This window comes from Lithobates pipiens, unplaced genomic scaffold (assembly GCF_037356315.1).
Source record: "Lithobates pipiens isolate NorthernLeopardFrog02 unplaced genomic scaffold, aLitPip1_a1.2 Scaffold_19, whole genome shotgun sequence".
Taxonomy (NCBI): domain Eukaryota; kingdom Metazoa; phylum Chordata; class Amphibia; order Anura; family Ranidae; genus Lithobates; species Lithobates pipiens.
This window is the reverse complement of record NW_027507764.1, coordinates 564,588,946-564,609,844: the sequence shown is the minus strand read 5'-3', so window position 1 is coordinate 564,609,844 and position 20,899 is coordinate 564,588,946. Positions and strand designations below refer to the sequence as shown.

At 42.3% G+C, this 20,899-nt stretch overlaps 1 protein-coding gene across 1 annotated transcript in view; it reads left to right on the top strand.

The window, feature by feature from the left end:
- Positions 1-20,899, top strand: part of DNAAF11 (dynein axonemal assembly factor 11) — a 150,849-nt gene that overhangs the window by 105,061 nt on the left and 24,889 nt on the right. The window contains exon 11 of the mRNA XM_077493362.1: positions 15,584-15,660. Coding sequence (XP_077349488.1) covers positions 15,584-15,660 — 77 coding nt within the window. The remainder of the gene's footprint in view (positions 1-15,583; positions 15,661-20,899) is intronic.

Genomic DNA, 20,899 nt, shown 5'->3' with positions numbered 1-20,899 from the left:
CGCTGGACAGGTAAGTGTCACTATTTTAAAAGTCAGCAGCTGCAGTATTTGTAGCTGCTGGCTTTTAAAAAAAAAAAACGCGGAGTCCCGGTGGACTCCCGCTTTAATGAACATGTAAAGGCAGGCGTCCCAATACTTTTGGTAATACAGCATATGTGAACAGCCTTCATAGGAAATAATGCTTTTTTGGAGGACATGCGAATTTATGCTTTTCGGATCACATCATAGAAATCGCATGAGTGTGGACCGGCACTCATAGCTCGGCCGACCTGTTTAGAATTTGGGCGCAGTAAATAGACCCTTAATGAGAAGGCAAATATTTCATAAATACCGCATGAGATCAAATATTTCGATTATTGTGACTAATCCTCTGTGAATTCAGAATAAGCCTGAATTTTGTATAGAACAGTTTAGAGTTTCTAGTTGAAAGCATCGTTTGCTGAACTGCATTTTAGACACAGCGGTCTAGTCTCCCAGCTAATCTCTACCAGACCCGGCAATACCTCGGCAGAGTCGGCAGGAGGAAATGTTAATCTGCCAGTAATTTGTGATTGCAGCGCCGGAAACGTCCAGTGAAGTGGATATGCTTAGAAAGTGACTGCGTAGGTGTGAGCTGTTCTGTGTACGTCTGCAGCTGATTTCCACAGTCTGCCTGACATTCATCTTACAGAATTTGTAAGCCGTGTTCTTTACGGACGGACCAGAGCAACAGGAAAATGACTGTCAAATAACAGGTGGATTGGTATGACCAGACCGGCCTTTGGAAATGTTTCGGGGAAACAGAATGACCTTAAAGGGTAAGTTCACCCTTTACAGAAAAATCTGTAAGGTGAACTTGCACAGGACCCCCTTCCCCACCCCAGTCCCGCTGACCTAGGGTTGCCACCTGTCCAGGAGTCACCTGGACGGTTCGGGTTTAGAATCATGCGTCTGGGTTTCAGACTGCCTCGACTATGGCTTCCCAGCAGAGTTGCTGGCTGCAGTTGTCTAAACTAGGAAGCCCACACGCGATCGGAATGTCCGACAGAATGATTCCGTCTGACCTTTTCTGACGGAAAGTCTGGTCGTGTGTACAGGACATAAGGCAAATCCAGGCTCTCAGAGCACCCCTTACATCAGAGTTCCCCTTTTACACCAGAGGCGATAGTGTTCCCCCTTACATCAGAGTCCTCTCCGTACATCACAGAGTTCTTAGTGTCCCCCCCATAAATCAGGGTTCCCCAGAGCATCCCTTATGTTAGAGTCCCCAGAGCTCTCCTTTACATCAGAGTCTGCCGAGTCCCCCCTTACAGTGAAAGGGAACTCTGCGAGTTCTGATATAAAGGGGAAACTGTGGACTCTGATGTAAAGGGGGACTCTTGTTATTAACTTCATATGATTAGAAATATTATTTAATAGCAAAATATATGTATAGTATATACTATAAAAAAAAATTGCCGTGCGCTGCTAAAGTGTTTGGTTGCCACCTTTTCTTCAAGTCAAACCCATACGCTGACCTGGTGAGCGGCGATCTCCCGTTCTGAGCCCTAGTGTGGCCATGTGTTTGCAGATGTGCCAGCTCTTTCGTGGTCCGTTCTCTGACATCCAAAAAATTTGCAATAAGTAATGGCATTAGAAAACAGCAACAGCAATGATAATAAATACAGCGATAACTTCTCTGTAAACAATAGGCTATATCCACTTGAGAGTGTATTCTATATATGAATGTCAGCAATGAAATTTAAGACTGCTTAAAGAGGTACCTCATGTTATGGACAAAAGACAAAGTTCTAGTGAAGCAGCTATCTGAGTGAGCAGTCCCTAGCCTTATCTGGCTACCATTGGGGCCCAGTCTTTACAGTGGTGCACATGGGTACAGTCCCAGTAAAGTCTGCATGCAGTAAATAATGCTGCTAGTTAGATGGGCAGTCCCTATGTGCTCAGTTTCTGCTAACAGCAACAGATTAAAGAGGAAGTAAGTTAAAAATTCCTGTCTTAAAGTGGTTGTAAACCCATGGGGGGGGGGGGGGGGGGGATACAACCTGCAAGACAAAGGCATAATGAGCTAGTTTGCATAGCATACTATCTCATTATGAATTACCTGAGATCGAAGCCTCCACATCGACCCCCGTTCGCCTTCTCCGACGCCACCTTCTATCCCGGAGTGACTTCCGACTATCGCGGCTCTGGCGCTGTGACTGGCCGGAGCCACGATGACGTCACTCCCACGCATGCGCACTGGTGCCGCCACTAACGGCATGATCGGCGTTAGAAACAACGTGCTCAGTGCGCCTGCGCCCGATGTCTATGGTGCATGCGCCGTAGACACCTGTGCCGCTATTTCTGTAAATATCTCCTAAACCTTTTAGGTTTGGGAGATATTTCTTGCACCTACAGGTAAGCCTTAATCTAGGCTTACCTGTAGGTTAAAGTGGTTGTAATGGGTTTACAACCACTTTAATGGCAACAGTGTCCTCTCACCAGTCCCAGCTATACAGCATCAGGGGGTCCCACTGTTCAGATGTCATCTCACTTCTGGATCTGCCTGGAGTGACTCTGACCCTCAGTACATGGCCACAGGCTTATAGCAGGTTGATGTGCAGACCTCGGTCTCCTTGCAGCAAAGAGGAATTTCCTCAGTGTTCAGCCTGTGAAAATACAGCTTGCTCTCTCTTTATTGTAGTCCAATAGTCCCTAATAGTTGTATACTCAAATTTTACACTTTTACCTACAGGTAAGCCTATAATAAGGCTTACCTGTAGGTAAAATTAATATCTCCTAAACCTGTACAGTTTAGGAGATATTCCCTATGCATGCAGCCTCTGACATCAGCGGCGCATGCGCTCTGAATGCCCCAGGTGAATGTCCGGCAGCGTTGCCGGACCTTGCCGGGAAGAAAACTCCTGCGGGAGTGACGTCATCGCAGCTCTGGCCACTCACAGCGCCAGAGCCACGAACCCAGAAGACACGCCGAGGGCAAGATGTCGGCTCCCTCTGCGTGGACCAGGCACCGATACAGGGGCTTCGTCCTGAGGTATTTGATAATGAGCTAGTATGCGCTGCATACTAGCTCATTATACCTTTACCTTGCAGGGGTTTTTTTTCCTTCTTTTTTTTTTTAATGTGCGGGTTTACTACTTTAACTTTCATAGTAAAGTTTCTTTAACCACTTAAGGACTGTAAGGATTTACCCCTTAATGATCAGGCTATTTTTTGCGATACGCCACTGCGTCGCGTTAACTGATAATTGCGTGGTCATGCAACGCTGTAACCAAACAAAAATTACTTTTTTTTCCCCACAAATAGACCTTTCTTTTGGGGACATTTGATCGCCTCCTGTGGTTTTTATTTTTTGCACTATAAACAAAAAAGACCGACCATTTTGAAAAAAAATTTTTTTTTTACTTTTTGCTATAATAAATATCCCCAAAAAATATATTAAAAAAAGTCTTCCTCAGTTAAGGCCAATATGTATTCTTTTACATATTTTTGGAAATTTTTTTTTGCAATAAGCGTACATTGATTGGTTTGCGCAAAAGTTATAGATAGATTTATGGCATTTTTTTAAATTATTATTATTTGTTTGTTTTTTTACTAGTAATGGCGGTGATATGTGATTTTTAACAGGACTGAGACAGATCGGACACTTTTCACACTTTTTGGGACCAGTGACATTTATACAGCGATCAGTGCTATAAAAATGCACTGATTACTGTATAAATGTCACTGGCAGGGAAGGGGTTAACACCAGGGGCAATCAAAGGGTTAAATGTGTTCCCTGGGAGGTGTTTCTAACTGTATGGGAGCTGGGCTGACTGCAGGTGAGAGATCACTGTTCCTAATCGCTAGGAACAGACAACCACTCTCAGCTCCCCTGTCAGAACGGGGATCCACCATGTTTACACTAGCAGATCCCTGTTCTGCCTCTGTGTGGAGTGATCACGCACGCGCCTGCTATATCTGTTACACGAAGCAACGTCCAATGGCGGCGATTCACGTAATAGAGCTAACCTGCAGCAGTACTACTGCGACGGCTGGTCTTTAAGTGGTTAAAAATACTAAAAGTGTCGGGAGCCAGAATATATAAGAGGTACAAGACACTACGGCTTGATACTCATCCACTCACTCCAAACAGGAGTGGGGCTCGATGGCAAAGTCCAGCATATGAAAAGAACAGAACTGTACCAAGAAGAGGAGAACGATTCAAAGTACCACACAGTATATTAAATAGAAAGACCGACTCTAAAAATACATAAGTTTAATTATATTATAAACAACAAAACAAATGGAATAAACAAAACCTCCACCTTCCACCATCTAAATGGCTCCAGTAAGCTTGAAAATGACTGGGAAGTGGCGGCGGGGGGGGGGGGTAACCTCTCCTGCCGCCTATAAAAGTGATCTCACGGCGAATCTGCTGCTGGGATCACTTTTATCTAAAAGCCGGCTGCCTAAGGGAAAAAACGATAGGGGGATTATGGCAACTAGCTGCTGCCATACCAACGATATTGAATGTCAAAATCATGACGTACATCCCCAGTGTTCTTTGTGCCACTTTTTATTTATATATGGTAGTGCTGCATATGCTTTATTAATCTTTTTCTTTATTGACTTTATTAATGCAATTTGAAAAGTTTAATTAGAAGAATTTGATTAAATTTGAACTCTGGGTTAAATTTAATGCAGTTTGCGAATCTCAACACAATTCAATTTTTTTGATCAATTTGATTATATAATATTCATGTGGACACTGGTCTGAGTGATTTAGTTCAGGTGTTTCCAGTGATGGACAATGTTAATACTGCCGTATACTGTACAAAGACAATTTAAATCATTTTGAGCTTCCAACCGTGTGGCAACAGTTTTGTGGAAGACTCTTTTCTGTTCCATCATGACTGTGCCCCTCTACACAAAGCCACCGTCATAAAGACATTGGTGTCAGGTCACCTTGAGGCGAGGTGACAGATGCACACCGTAGGGATCAGGAGTGCACCGCAAGGTTGTGGACCCTACGGCTGACTGCTGCAGACGGGGGACCGATCCCACTGGAGTTAGAGCGTAAGATTCCCTGGGGCGCGGAGTCTAAGATCCAGCAGGTGTTCTTGGCTGCAACTGGCTCCAGGTCGCGACCCCCAGGGTTCCCCAGCTCACACCCACAGTAGGCAACAGGAGGATAGGGATGGTGAGGGACAAAGCCAAGGTCGGGACCACAAGCAGACAGGAATAGTCAGGGACACGCCAAAAGGTCAGGATCACAGGCAAACAGGGATGGTCAAGGACACGCCAAAGTCAGTAACGGAATAACAGCAGAGCACATGGCAGGTAACAGGAAGCTAACACACAAAGGAATACACAATGGTTGATCAGCACTGTTGGCTTGCAGTGCACAGGTTAATATAAGGTTCCCTGATAGGGCCTGGGGTGGAGCCATGCTTAGAGGAGAGGTTATAAAAACCACCAGGTGGAAGTGGCTGGCCTCTTAGTCTGAACACATGAGGGGAGGTAAGCAAACACAGGAAGATCACTGCATAACCATGACACATGGTTTGATGAGTTTGGCTTGGAGGAACTCAAGTGGCCTGCACAGAGTTCTGACCTCAACCCTACTGAGCACATTTGTGATGAATTAAAAAGGGAATTGGAACAGGTCTTCTCACACAACAACTGTAACTGACCTCACAAACGGCTGAGTAGTAACAAATTCCCACAGACACACCCCAACATCTTAAATAAACCTTCCCAGAGGATTGGAAGCTGTTATAGCCACAAAGGAGGGAAGGCGATGCCATATCAAGGCCCATAGTTTTGGAATTGAATGTCCAAAAATCTCACATAGATGTGATGGTCAAGTGTTTTTTTTTTCAAATTTTTTTTTTTATTACAGGTTCACGTTAAACCACAATGGGTTGTTTAGGCACAAATATTAGTATTTGTGTCAAACATTATTAAATATGTTGAGACCTTTAGAAGGTACAGACTGGACTACTCTTTGGATAGCTTGGTAAACACTGGCTCTCATTAAGAGGTACATAATTTAATTGAACCGTGCTGGACCTCAGGGAGAATGAGTGTTGTTATTTTTAACCTAATTTAATACTTTCAGAATTCATTGAAAAGCCTTCACATTATATTAATTGAGTTTCACTTCCACTATCTCCTTCTGAAATATTAAGGAGACATGAAATGACTTCATTAAGAAGAAAATGGCATTAGTCTGGCTATTACATAGCAAAAAAAGTCAGTATTTTCTTGAAGTTTCTATTAGGCTGTAAATTGGATTTAACCCATTCTTCAAGAACCCGGGTCCATTCGGCTCTTGAGGAAATACAGGTTCTAGCATTTCCCCGCTAGTTGGTGCTGGTCAGGGCTTGTTGGAACTTCTATATAAGCTGGAGTTATGTAGGTAGCCTTTTGCTGATTCAATGAGAACCAGTCACAGCTGGGCTTATGTAAGGCTAAATAATCACTTCCCAATTTTTACACCTGTGTAGGTTTGTCTATGAATGATTTATAATTACTTATTTAGCTTTATTTACTTTGATTGAACTTGACAAGTATTCTTTGCCCGGTGAAGGAGAAATGCTGTTGATGGCAGTGCATTAGGTCCCTGCTTCACCTCCTTCCACACCCGTCCGTCTCCATTAAGTTGTTGAGCTGCTCACATGAGGAGAGAATGATGGGAGGGCAGGGGCCAGACGGTGAAAGAGAGCTGCAGCTCTGGCCTGCAATAAAGAGATGAACGGGTGGACAGGTGCTCAGCCTGGAGCTGTTCAGATTAGAAATGTGCATGACGAAAAAATTTGTTTCATTTTGTTTCGTTTTGATTCGTTAATCTAGTTATTTCATTTAGTTTAATTCATTCAATTCGTATTCGGAATTTTCTTTGAATTTACAGATTTTTTTCGTTTTGAAACGTTCAAATTGATACATTTTCGAATCGGTCAAAACTAAAATTTTATGTTTTCGTTTTGAATGCAGCAAAATGAACAAACAAAAGAAAAATCTTCATCATATGATTACAATGACTCTTTAAATCACCTTTGACTTAACAAAAACAGCATTATTTCGAAATGGTACTCTAATAATACACTTTGATTTCACCAATATATGTCCTTAGAATTAGACTGGAGTTCAATGTAAAATTCTATTTGAATTTCAGTCCGAATTTCCGAAAATTCAGACGAATTTCATTACGTTATTCAGAGCATTCAGTAAAATTTGTTTATATTGTAATTCAGGTATTCGGATATATCGGAATCTCTGAATCTGAAAAATTTGTCTGAATATTCTGAACAAAACGAACCACACATGTCTAGTTCAGATCTACAGAGTCCTCCAGTGCTAGCCTCTCCTCATAATGTTGCTTACTTCTCTAGCCTCATTGACCTTCTCTGTTACCTCTCCTGTACCACTCTACTGTCACTGATCCATGCTGCCCCCTCTAATATTCTGCACCATTGCCTCTTTTATCCTCCACTTCCACTAATCCCCACTGCCTCCTCCTGGCATCTTGCTCTACAGCCACTATTGTCTGCTTCCTCCCATTCTCTCCTCCACTATCACTGATCCCTGCTGCCTCCTCTTACATCTTGCTCCACCACTGATCCCCACTGCCTCCTCTGTCATACTGCTATACCACCACTGATCCCGCTGTCTCCTCTCCCATCCTGCTTCACCACCATTAATCTCCGCCGACTCCTTCACCGTCGTGCTGAATTTCCACTGATTCCTGCTGTCTCCTCTCCCATCTTGCTCCAACACCGATCTTCACTGCCTCTTCTCTAATACTGCTACACCACCCCTGATCCCCGCTGTCTCCTCTCCTATCCTGCTTCACCACTATTGATCCCTGCTGCTCCCTGTCCCTTCCTTCTCCACCACCATTAATGCTTGCTGCCTCCTCTGCCACCCTGCTGATTTTCCACTGATCCCTGCTGCTTCTTCTCCCTTCCTGCTCTAGTTCTGACCACTCCTGGATCATCTCTTCTCTAATAATAAACGTAAAAAGAACAAACGTAGTCAAAACATAGCCAAAGTTCAGTAACCGGAACAGATAGTCAGTCAAGCCAGAAGTCAGGGATCAATGTAGTGGAGCAGCAAGCAGGATCTGGAGCCAGAAGGGATGTCAGCAAAGCAAGTCTTGAACAGGATCGCAGGAGATTGTTTCTGTGATGTGACCAAGATGAAGGTAGAGCTCCTCTGGACTGGACGGCTTAAGTAGGCAGGACTGAGGAGCAGGATATCAACAGCTGAGTAACTGTGGAGAGATAGAAGCTAGCAATTAGCCAACAGCTGAGCAGCCAACTCAAAAAACTTGATTCCTCCCAAGGTGGCCAGCAGCCTTAGGAGAATGGTAAGTATGGAGCACGGCAGTACGGAGACTCTCTGGGACAAAGCAGTGGTCACAAGGCTTCTCAGGAGGAGCATGGGCCTTAGCAGCACGAATTTTGTCACCCAAAGGAGAAGTGAGACTGGTAAAAACCATAGCCAGAATACGATCAGGAGGAAACACGGGAACCGAAACTGACTCCAACTTGGAAGTGGAGGAAAATTGTCGTGACAAGGCATCAGCCCTTACATTCGTAGTACCGGGTAAGAATGAGACAATGTAATTGAAGCTTGACAAGAAAAGAGCCCATCGTGCCTTCTGGGAGAGAAGCGTTTAGCCTCAAACAAGATGTGAGATTCTTATGGTCAGTAACAATGAGAACCGGCACAGTGGTACCTTCAAGGAGATGTTTCCATTCTTTCAGGACTAAAATGATTGCCAACAGCTCTCTGTCACCAATCTCATAATTGCACTCCGCGGGTGACAATTTCTTGGAAAAGTAGCCACAAGGATGCATAGCGCTCTCAGAGGTAGGACGTTGAGACAGAAGGGCACCAACACCAGTCTCAGAAGCATCAACCTCAAGGATAAAAGGTAACGTAGAATCAGGATGTGCCAACACAGGAGCAGACACAAAGGCAGCCTTGAGACTCTCAAAGGCCCTAATGGACTTCGGAGACCAGCTCTGGGGGTTACTGTCCTTTCTAGTCCTATCAGTCAGGGGCTTGACCAGAGACAAGAAGTTGCGAATAAACTTCCGATATTAGCTGGCAGAGCCCAGGAAACACTGCAGAGGGCGTAAAACAACAGGTCGGGGCCACTGTAGAACTGCCAAAAGTTTTTCTGGGTCCATCGAAAAACCAGCAGTAACAATGACATAACCCAGGAATTTAACCTGTTCGCGATGGAACTCGCACTTCTCCAGTATACAACAGAGATTGTTCTCTCTTAGTTTCTGAAGCACATGACAGACATCTGTGTAGTGGCTCTACAGGGACTTGGAAAATATAAGGATATCATCGAGATAAACCACCACACATAACTGCAACAAATCTCAGGGGACAGCATTAATAAATTCCTGAAAAACTGCTGGGGTGTTACAAAGGCCAAAAGGCATTACAAGGTACTCATAATGGCCTGTTCTGGTATTAAACGCAGTTTTTCACTTGTTGCCCTCCTTAATTCTCACGAGATTGTATGCCCCTCTCAAATCAAGCTTTGAGGTAGTCAAATAACTTTGTAATGAATAGAATTGGATAGGCATTGTTAATCGTGAAATGATTGAGACCCCTATAATCAATACAAGGTCTCTTCACCATGCCTCTTCTTCACAAGGAGGAAATCAGCACCAGCAGGAGATGAGGATTTGCGGATGAAACCTCAAGAAAGCGCATCTGCAACATACTCCTCCATGGCCTTATCCTCCAAGACCGGCAAAGGGTAAACCCGGCCACGAGGGGGTATGGCACCAGGTTGAAGGTCAATTGCGCAATTATACGGCCGGTGTGGAGGCAAACTACCGGCTTGACCTTTGACAAGGACATCGCTAAAATCACGGTACTCCTCTGGCAGGGAGGAGAGTGAAGAGGTGCACAGGACCTTAGCTCCCTTCTGGAAGCATGTCTCACTGCATTGTGGTGACCAGGAGAGAACCTCAGCATGGAGCCAATCAAAAGAGGAGTTGTGTGTCTGTAACCAAAGATAACCAATAACCAGTGGAAACTTAGGTGAGGAAATAACTTGGAATTGGATTATCTCATGGTGAAGAGCCCCTACGGCCATGGACAACGGAATCATGTCATAAGTCACATGGACAGGCTGTAGAGCCTCAATGGAAAGTGGAGTGTCATGCAGCTGCAGCGGAATCGATTGCTTCGATACAAAGGCTGCATCAATGAACAGGCCTGCAGCCCCAGAGTTGATTATAGCCTGTATCTCGACGGACGACTCAGCCCAAGAAAGGGTGACCGTAACCAGGGGCTTATCCTTCTGGATAATTGGGGATGAAACAACGCCACCTAAGGTCTGTCCATGACAGGACCTCAAGGTTCAGGCGTTCCCTGGACGGGTAGGGTAAGACTTCAAAAAGTGCCCTGCCTGGCCACAATAAAGGCACAGTCTCTCCCTCTTCCTAAAGGTTTTCTCATCCGCAGCGAGACACATGAAACCCAAGTGCAAGGGTTCACTTTCACTGACCAACTCGGTATCAGGAGGCATGGGAGGTGAGGGAGGCATTGAGTGAGTCTGAGGAATCTAAGGTTGGGGAGACCAGAACAAGCAGTGGTGCTGCTGACCTAAAAGCCAGGTGGCTTGGCATTTTTTATTAATACTGTTTTGTGTGAAGCTGGAACACCATGCGTGGGCAAGTTAATGAACTTTGTTTTTCTTTCAATAAAAGTGGGCTACCAAACCCTTAAATATAGTCCCAGCATCTACAGCTAAACACAGTTCACAAAAGCCACGGGCATTAACCAGTTCGGCCCCGGGAAGGATTTGCCCCCTTAATGACCAGGCAACTTTTTGCGATACGGCACTGCGTTGCTTTAGCTGTACCAAAACAAAATTGACGTAATTTTTTCCTCATTAATAGAGCTTTTTTTTGGTGGTATTTGATCACCTCTGTGGCTTTTATTTTTTGCGTTATTAAAAAAAAGTTTTTCTTACTTTTTGCAATAATACATATCCAAAAAAAATATATAAAAAAAATATGTATTCATCAGTTTAGGCCGATATATATTCTTGTGGTAAAAAAATATTGCAATAGGCATATATTGATTGGTTTGCGCAAAAGTTATTGCATCTACAGGATAGATTTAGGGACTTTTTTTATTGTTTTTACTGGTAATGGCGGGGATCTGTGATTTTTAGCGGGACTGCGACATTGCGGGGGGACAAATCTGACCCCAAATGACACTTTTTTTCGGGACCATTGACATTATTACATTGATCAGTGCATTTTTATAGCACTGATTAATGTAAAAATGACACTGGCAAGGAAGGGCCTAACACTAGGAGGCGATCAGGGGGTTAACTGTGTTCCCTAGGTGTGTTCTAACTGTGGGGGGGGGGGGGCTTACTGGAACATGACAGAGATCACCTATTCCTGATCACTGGGAACAGTAGATCTCTGTCATGTCACTAGGCAGAATGGGGAATCGCCTTGTTTACATAGGTAGTTCCCCGCTCTGCCTCTCCTCATTGCGATCGCGGGTCGCCAACGGACATTGAGTCTGCGGGACCCGCAGGCACGCACGCGCCCAATATGCTCCTTGAATGGACCGGCGTACAGGTACGTTGGTTCGTGCAGGAAAGCCAACCCGCCAGGTCGGCAAGTGGTTAATATGGAGTTAGTTCTACCTTGGTGATATAACAGCCTCCACTCATCTAGGAAGGCTTTTTGCAAGATTTTGGAGTGTATTTGTGGGAATTTGTGCCCATTCACTCAAAGACCATTTGTGAGGTCAGGTACTGACGTCGGATGGGAAGATCTGGCTTGCAGATGGTGTTCTAATTCATCCCAAAGGTGTTCAGTATGATTGAGGTCAGGGGCTCTGTGCAGGCCACTCCAGTTTCTTCACATTAGTCAACAAACCATGTCTTTATAAAATTGGTTTTGTGCATGGGGGTAACAGTCATGCTTGAAAAGAAAACGGCCTTCACTAAATTGTTACTAGAAGTGCACATTTGTCTAAAAGATCTCTCTATGCTGTATCATTAACCATACCTTTCACTGGAATCAACCAAAATCAGTTATTAGAATGGGATGCTGACATACATACCCATATAGTTGTAGATGTATTGGTCTGGTGTTCTTTGGCCGTATAGTTTACCAATTTATGTAAAAGAAAGACTTTCAGGTGTTAAATTGTTATTTTATGTGAAGAAATAAGATTAGCAATAGACGATAGTTAGGTTTGTGAACTGGTCACTTTGTTCAGAGCATGAGATAAAATCCCTAACACTAGACGTGTACAGAACAAACAAATGTGTTTAGTTTTCGATTTGTTATTTACATAAATTGGTTTACTTAAATTTGTTTAATTCTTTTCATTTGTTTTCGTAATTAGTTTTATTTGAATTCAAATTTTTCTAATTCCATTCGAATTGCATTCGAATTCTAATCAAATTTCATTTGGAATTGAAAGTATTCTTTTCGAAATTCCAAGTTTGGAAGATGGTTGTATTCTTTCTAGTCTTTCTAGTCCATCATTCTATTCTATTGTTTTTTAAATTTTCTATTCTTTTCTATTCTAGTTAATTAAATTATTTTCTTTTCTATTCTAATCTAATTTTTTCTATTCTAATTCAAATTTATTTTATTCAAATTTTGGAAAATGGTTATACTCTTTTTTGTTTTCTATTCTTTTCTAGACACAACAAAAAAAAATGTTTCATTTTGTTTCTTTATGTTTCTGTTGATTCGTAATTTCGTAGATGCGAGTTTTTATATTTGGACTCATTAGTATTTTCGTAACAGTTATACTCTCTTTGATACAAAATGATTCGTAATTCTGTTAGTCTAATTTTCTTTGATTAGAAATTCTTAAATTTGGTAAGATAATAATTTTTGTTTATTTGGTACACTGCTCATAATTTAGTAATTGTTACTTTTGTGAGATTGCCTTTTTCGTTGACTTTCGTAGGAAATAAAGAACAATAATCCTAGGCTTGCTTTTCTAATAAATCCTGTACTTATTCCAGTCCTCTCCCTCAGTCTCCAGACCTGACTCAGTCTCCCCCTCAACTGAATCTAAAAAGATTCAGGAATGCAGTGTGACTCAGACACAAAAGGGATAAGCTGATTGGCTAAAGATATTAAGTAAGATACATCACTGATTAATACACTGCCCATTCAAAACAAAAATTTGAGAACACGAAATTACGAACATACCAAATTACGAACATGCATATTAAGATACACTTACACTGTCCATTCAAAAGAACAATTCGAGAACACGAACAAACAAAATTACGAACAGACAAGGAAACGAAATTACGAACACCCGAATGAAAATTTGAACATACGAAATTGTGAACAGACAAAGGATTGAAAATATGAAATGATAATCATTCATTATAGATGTCATTTTCTTTCTTTTACTGTTTCGGAGTTTCTTATTTTCGTAAGTTTGTCCGTTCGCATGTTCGTATTTTTGCATGTTCGTTGTTTTGCTTATTCGTAATTTTTGTATTTTGGTTCTTTCAGCTATTCAGATGTTCGAATTCATCCGAATGTACGAATAATAACAAATTCTTATGAAAATCTATTTGTTACGAACCGAATCGCACATGTCTATTCTTTTCTATTATATTCGAATTTGCATTTATTCTATTTGAAATTAGAATTTCAGAAGATGATTATATTCTTTCTATTTTATTCTATTATATTATTCTATTGTTTTCCTTTATTTTCTATTTTATTCTGATCTTTTATTTTCTATTCTGTTTTGTTCTGTTTTACTTTATTCTTTTATTTTCTATTCTATCCCTTTTTTTTCTATTTTTTTTTCTATTCTTTTGTTTTGTCTCTATTATATTCTATTCCTTTATTTTATGTTCTATTTTATTCTCTTCGGAAATTTTAATTAGATTCTAAAACTATTAGAATTTGACTCGTAAACTATTCAAATTTTGTCTGAAATTTTGATTCATTATTTAGAATTAGTTTAAATTCTTTACTATTGTAATTTGGAAATTCCGATACATCCAAATTTCCAAATAATGAAAAATTTGTCTGAATTTCAATTTGGAATGAAAAAAAACACCAGGGTGGACTTGATTTAAATCAACTCGATTTAAATCAAAATGTTTAAAGAACAACTGTCATCTCTGTCCTGCAGCGGCTTCTCCTCTGACCCGCTGTTGATTCACCGACAGTCCCATTCATAATGGGACAGCTGGTGATGCGGAGGTGACACAACAAGGTGAGGGACGTGGCGGCAGCAGGTGAGTGGATGCCCACTAACAGGCGCTACCATGATGGACCTGATATGACAGGTTCTCTTTAAATGTAAGAACTCATTCTTGCTGGTAGTTAGAATCTTTATTTTTGTAAACAAAATGAAGGTTTCCTATTTAGAATAATAAGCTGTCAGGTTAGTAAAACAGCGATATCAGAACCGATTCAATCATACAGTTTGTATTGTACATAGATTTGCAAAACAACAGGATAAAGGAATATTCTTGAACTTTGATTTATCTCATGGTTACTGTGAAATTGTGTGAATGCATCAATGCAGTGCATGTTATCTCAGCTTGCAGAGCTTGGATTCATTGATGAGTTTACCAAGAATCAGAATATACAGCTTCGTGCTGCATACAGTAACTACGCAACATTTCATGCTGAATAAACTAAATTATTAATGTATCTTAAATAGAAAACTATCTTTAAATTGATTTTTACTCCAAAAGCATTTTATTAAAATAAATTTAATAAAAATAAAAAAAATCAGATTTAAATAAAAAAAATCAGATTTAAAGTGGTGTTCCACACACAAAAAAAAAATGCTTAAAATTCCTAAAAAAAATAAAAAATATTTGGATTTTTTTTTTAACTCACCTCTAAATGCCTGTTGCTAGGGGGGTCCCTCGTAGTCTACCTCCTTCAGTGCCTGGGCTCCTGACGTCACTTCCCCTCAGCACAGGAAGGGCGCAGCTCCGCCCCCTCCCTCCTGTCAGTCATCTGGGACATGTGGCAGGTCCCAGATGACTGCGCGGCCAATCAAGGCGCGCGGCGCCACTCGCGCATGCACAGTGGGTGCCCGGCTGTGAAGCCACAGCCAGGTTCCCACAGTTGCATTGCCGGCACCGCCGAGAGGGGGGCGAACGGGGCTTCCTTCCCCCGCATCGCTGGACCCTGGGACAGGTAAGTTATTAAAAGTCAGCAGCTGCAGTATTTTTAGCTGCTGACTTTTATTTTATTTTTTTTAAGGGAAACTCCTCTTTAAATCAAATCTTTTTTTTTTTTTTTAAATCATTGATTTTTATCCACCCTGCAAAGCACACATGTCTACTTAACACAATAACTCCTACATGTTTGTGGATTGACAATATTATGTTTTATGCTTGTTTGTGTACAGCAGTGTGAAATTCAAGATAATGAGGCAATTGAAATTCATAGTGAATGCTTCCTTCTTAAATATATTGACCCTAGCCAGCCTTTCTCCAAATTCTAACCAACCCAAAAATGTAGTGCGTTCTATATACAGTTGAGCATCTGCATTTCCGCTAAATTTTGCATTTCTGCTAAGTATTCTCTTCCATTGTGTATTTCAGGCATCAGAGTTGATACATAAAAAGCAAATTATTGCACCTGGAGCCAAAAAGCACCAATGTAATAAAGTGGAGAACAGGTAATGTCCAATTAGACCTTTTACCTCTCAGAGCGTTGCTGTATAAATGCCGGCTTGCTTCAGTACAAAGTAATCATAAGGGTCGTTACCTTGACTGGAAAAGGTCATTCCCAGAAAATGAGATCTAAAGCAGCATGATGGGATCCAGGATTTTAGTCGTCTCTGTATTTTGGGCAGTTTCGGGCAAACCTTGCAGAAACTGTACAATCTGCAGCTTAGTAGTGATGCCAAAATAATTTGCTTACTGTATGGCATAACAGTTCATGAAGAGCTTTGCCCTCTGGCAGGGTGGCCTGCCCATTCTTCTCTATATATAACCTTTCTTCTCCAGTCTCCTAGACACTTCAAATCTTTTAAGGTCACTATACTTATATCTTTATCCTTTGGCTTGCTCGATAGATATCATCATACATCCCTTTTATCATTTGGCTTGCTCAATACATATCATTTATCTTTTTATTCCTTTAGACCAGGGGTCCCCAAACATTCTAAACAGAAGGCCAGTTTATTGTCCTTCAGACTTTAGGAGGGTCGGACTATGGCTAGCGGGAGTGGAAATTTTCCTGGCATCAGTGGGAGTAAGCATTTGGTATTAGGGGGAGGAATGGTGCCCCATCATTGGTATTATAGGGAGGAATAGTATCCCATTTTTGGTGTCAGTGGGAGAAATGGTGCCCCATTGCTGGTGTCGGCTGGCAGAGTAGTGTCTTGTATCAGTGGGAGGAATAGTGCCCCAAGGGCTGGAAAAAGGCAAGCAGAGGGCCACATCCGGGCCCTGGGCCGCAGTTTGGAGACCACTGCTTTAGACTTAAAGTGGTTGTAAACCCTTACAACACACTTTGACCTACAGGTAAGCCTAGATTAAGGCTTACCTGTAGGTCCAAGAAATATCTCCTAAACCTACACGGTTTAGGAGATATTTGCCGAAAGACAGGCACTGCTGTCTACGGTGCATGCGCCGTAGACAGCGGCGCGCAGGCGCACTGAGCGCGGCACCGTCAATGGCGAATATGCCGCGCATGGCGGCTCCCGTGCGCATGCGCAGGAGTGACGTCATCGTGGCTTCGCCGAATGACAGTGGCGGAGCAGCGAGACCCACCGAGAAGATGGATGCGCCGGACTACAGGGGACAGCGGTGACTTCGCTGGCTCCTGTGTCAGGTAAGTGACACATAATGGACTATTATGCAATGCATAGTAGTCCATTATGCTTTACCTTTGCAGGGAATGAAAGAGGAAGTAAACTCATCAGGGTTTACTTCCTCTTTAATAACAACTTCCTCACTAAAGAACCTCCTAGTATAGGTGGTCCTACCAATGTAAATCATGTATAGCAGCCCTTTTCAACCAAGGTTTCTTCAGGGGTGCCTTGGCAAAATGTCTAACCATCTGTAAAAAATTGTATACAAGCCAGCAGGTGGATGAAGCCTGCCTTTTAGCTATACAAAGCCACGGGTTTTCATTATGCACCATTATGACTTTCTAGACATTGGCATACTAACAACCAATGATGTCATCAGTTGATAAGGAGGATGTCGGTCAACTCCACAGCATCCTTGTTTTACCCCCCTTTGCCCCTCACCCTTAGCACTGGGGTCACATTAGCAGACTGATGGAGAGAAATTGAGGGAGAAGAGAAACATTGGAATACTAGTCAGTACCAGTGTACAAAAGTGTATGTGCTTTAGAAGAATAAATCGCCTCTGACAATGGGTGTCCTACATGTGTAGATGTTGCTGCATTATGTAAAACTATTAGAATAGGTTTTTTTTACATTTTGGAATGGGGTGCCTCGAGACTGTCCATAATTTTAAAGGGTGCCTTGACTGAAAAAAGGTTGAGGAAAACATTGCATACCCTTCATTAATACCAACCAAACCCACTTATGATCTCGCCAGACATCAAAAACTCTGTGAATTTTCAGAAGACACCCAATGCTTATCCATACCAAGCCCACTTGGAGCAAGAAAACCCAGAGTCTCCCAGAGTGCCCCTTGTTTGGTCCCACATAACAAAACTATATGAAATGAAATGACACCTGGTCTGATTCCCCGATGTGGTGATCAGTCTGTGCGCTGGCTTATGGTGTCTTCCCTGCACCCAAGCATAACATAGAAAAAGAAAGAAAGCCGGCAGCTCAATCCTCTGCAATTAGTAAATTTATTATAGCAGATGAAGTAGAAAATAATACAAGGGCTATGAATACGGCTACTGTGCCTTGCAAAAGTATTCACCCCCTTGGCTTTTTACCTATTTTGTTACATTACAGCCTTTAGTTCAATGTTTTTTTCATCTGAATTATATGTGATGGATCAGAACACAATAGTCTAAGTTGGTGAAGTAAAATTAAAAAAATATATACATAAAACTATTTTTCAGAAATAAAAAACTGATAATTGGCATGTGCATATGTATTCACCCCCTTTGTTATGTAGCACATAAAAAGCTCTGGTGCAACCAATTACCTTCAGAAGTCACTTAATTAGTGAAATGATGTCCACCTGTGTGCAATCTAAGTGTCACATGACCTGTCATTACATATACACACCTTTCTGAAAGGCCCCAGAGGCTGCAACACCTAAGCAAGAGGCACCACTAACCAAACACTGCCATGAAGACCAAGGAACTCTCCAAACAAGTAAGGGACGATGTTGTTGAGAAGTACAAGTCAGGGTTAGGTTATAAAAAAATATCCAAATCTTTGATGATCCCTAGGAGCACCATCAAATCTATCATAACCAAATGGAAAGAACATGGCACAACAGCAAACCTGCTAAGAGACAGCCGCACACCAAAACACACAGGAGGGCATTAATCAGAGAGGCAGCACAGAGACCTAAGGTAACCCTGGAGGAGCTGCAGAGTTCCACAGCAGAGACTGGAGTATCTGTACATAGGACGACAATAAGCCGTACGCTCCGTAGACTTGGGCTTTATGGCAGAGTGGCCGGAAGAAAACAATTGCTTTCAGTAAAAAACAAACTGGCACGTTTTGAGTTTGTGAAAAGGCATGTGGGAGACTCCCAAAATGTATGGAGGAAGGTGCTCTGGTCTGATGAGACTAAAATGTAACTTTTTGACCATCAAAGAAAACGCTATGTCTGGCGCAAACCCAACACATCACATCACCCAAAAAACACCATCCCCACTGTGAAACATGGTGGTGCCAGCATCATGCTGTGGGAAGGTTTTTCAGCAGTCGGGACTGGGAAACCGATCAGTGTTGAGGGAAAGATGGATGGTGTTAAATACAGGGATATTCTTGCGCAAACCCTGTACCACTCGGTGTGTGATTTGAGGCTAGGACGGAGGTTCACCTTCCAGCAGGAAAATGACCCCAAACACACTGCTAAAGCAACACTTGAGTAGTTTAAGGGGAAACATGTAAATGTGTTGGAATGGCCTAGTCAAAGCCCAGACCTCAATCCAATAGAAAATATGTGGTCAGACTTAAAGATTGCTGTTCACAAGCGCAAACCATCCAACTTGAAGGCAAAAATCCCAGTGGTAAGATGTGGCAAGCTCATAGAGACTTATCCAAAGCGACTTGGAGCTGTGATAGGTGCAAAAGGTGGCTCTACAAAGTATTGACTTTAGGGGGGTGAATAGTTATGCACATTGACTTTTTCTGTTATTTTGTCCTATTTGTTGTTTGCTTCACAATAAAAAAAAAAAAATCTTCAAAGTTGTGGGCGTGTTCTGTAAATGAAATGATGCAAATCCTCAAACAATCCATGTTAATTCCTGGTTGTGAGGCAACAAAACACAAAAAATGCCAAGAGGGGTGAATACTTTTGCAAGGCACTGTATATCCCAAAATGTGTAAGCACTATTATTTTGTACTTCACCTGCTGTAGTAAATGTACTTTTTACAGAAGATCAAGCCACCGGCTTTATCCCTTTTTCTACATAACAAACTATACCTTTACATGTCCACCCATTCTTGTTTATTAAAGCGGAGCTCCACCCAAAAGGTAAAGTTCTGCTTTAAGCACCTGCCCCAGCCACATTTGGCATGTAACTTTTTTGGGGGGGGGGTGACCGATACCCACTCCTATTTCCGAGTAGAAGTTCTCCTCTCCCCCTACCTCCTTGCAGCCCTCTGGGACACTTTACAGGTCCCAGAAAACTGCTGGACCATTCAGCAGGTGCAGCGTGACTAGTAAATGCACAGTGCGCACCCAGCTGTATAGTCACCTGCTGTCACAGTTGGGTGCCCACAGTTGAAATGCCGGCCCTGGGGAGAGGTGAGGGAGAAAAGCGAGGGTTCAGGCAGGTGACCACATTGCTGGATCCTGGGACAGGTGAGTGTGCGTTTATTAAAAGTCAGCAGCTACACTTTTTGTAGGTGCTGACTTGTAATAAATACAAAAACTGGAACTCTGCTTTAACGCTCTACAGAGGTGGAGGAGCAGAGGGCAACAACATCATAACCATAAGTAGTACAGCCTGACTGCAGTCATGTTCGAATTTCCCCAACCATCTTAGCTCATCTCACCTTATTCCCTTACCCATACCTCCCAACTGTCCCTGATTTTGAACAAAGTCCCTCTGTCCCTATTTCCTCTTTATTTGTCCCTCATTTTGGACTTTTTATCTTTCAAAAAGTGTTTCCCAGTGCTAAACCTTTCATCCAATTACTAAATTGCTGCACTTGTAAACGTCAAAAGCCAATATAAAGCAATAGTGGCGGTAAAAATAAAGTACTTGTGGGTTTAACTTTTTTTTTGTAGAATTTTCCTTTAAGTGGCGTGGCAGGGTGTGTGTTCTATGCCTACATACATTTGCTTATAGGTGTCCCTCGTTCCCATCTCAAAAAGTTGGGAGGTATACCTTACCCCCCCACCAACAACGACTCAGCAGCTCAACTTACCCTGCTCTCTTCCCCACGAAGAAATGATTCAGCAGCTCTGCTCCCCCCTCCCCAGTGCTTCAGCAATTCAGCTCCCTCTGCTCCCCCTCCCAACAGTCACTCAGCAGCAGTTAGCAGAAATATCTAGGATTCATATATCTCAAATCTTGTGCATGTGTAGGAGGATATCCCAGCCAAGAGACTGTACTGCTTCCAGGGGGGGGGGGGGGGGGGGGTTGAAGAATCAGAGACCTGACAAGGAATTCTCCTACCCATTTCAGACCTATATGTCCTATTCTCTTAATTATCCATGCTACAATGAAGGGTACAACTGTCTAAAATGCTTAAATATTTTGGATGTCTGACCATCAGTTGGAAGATTTACCAT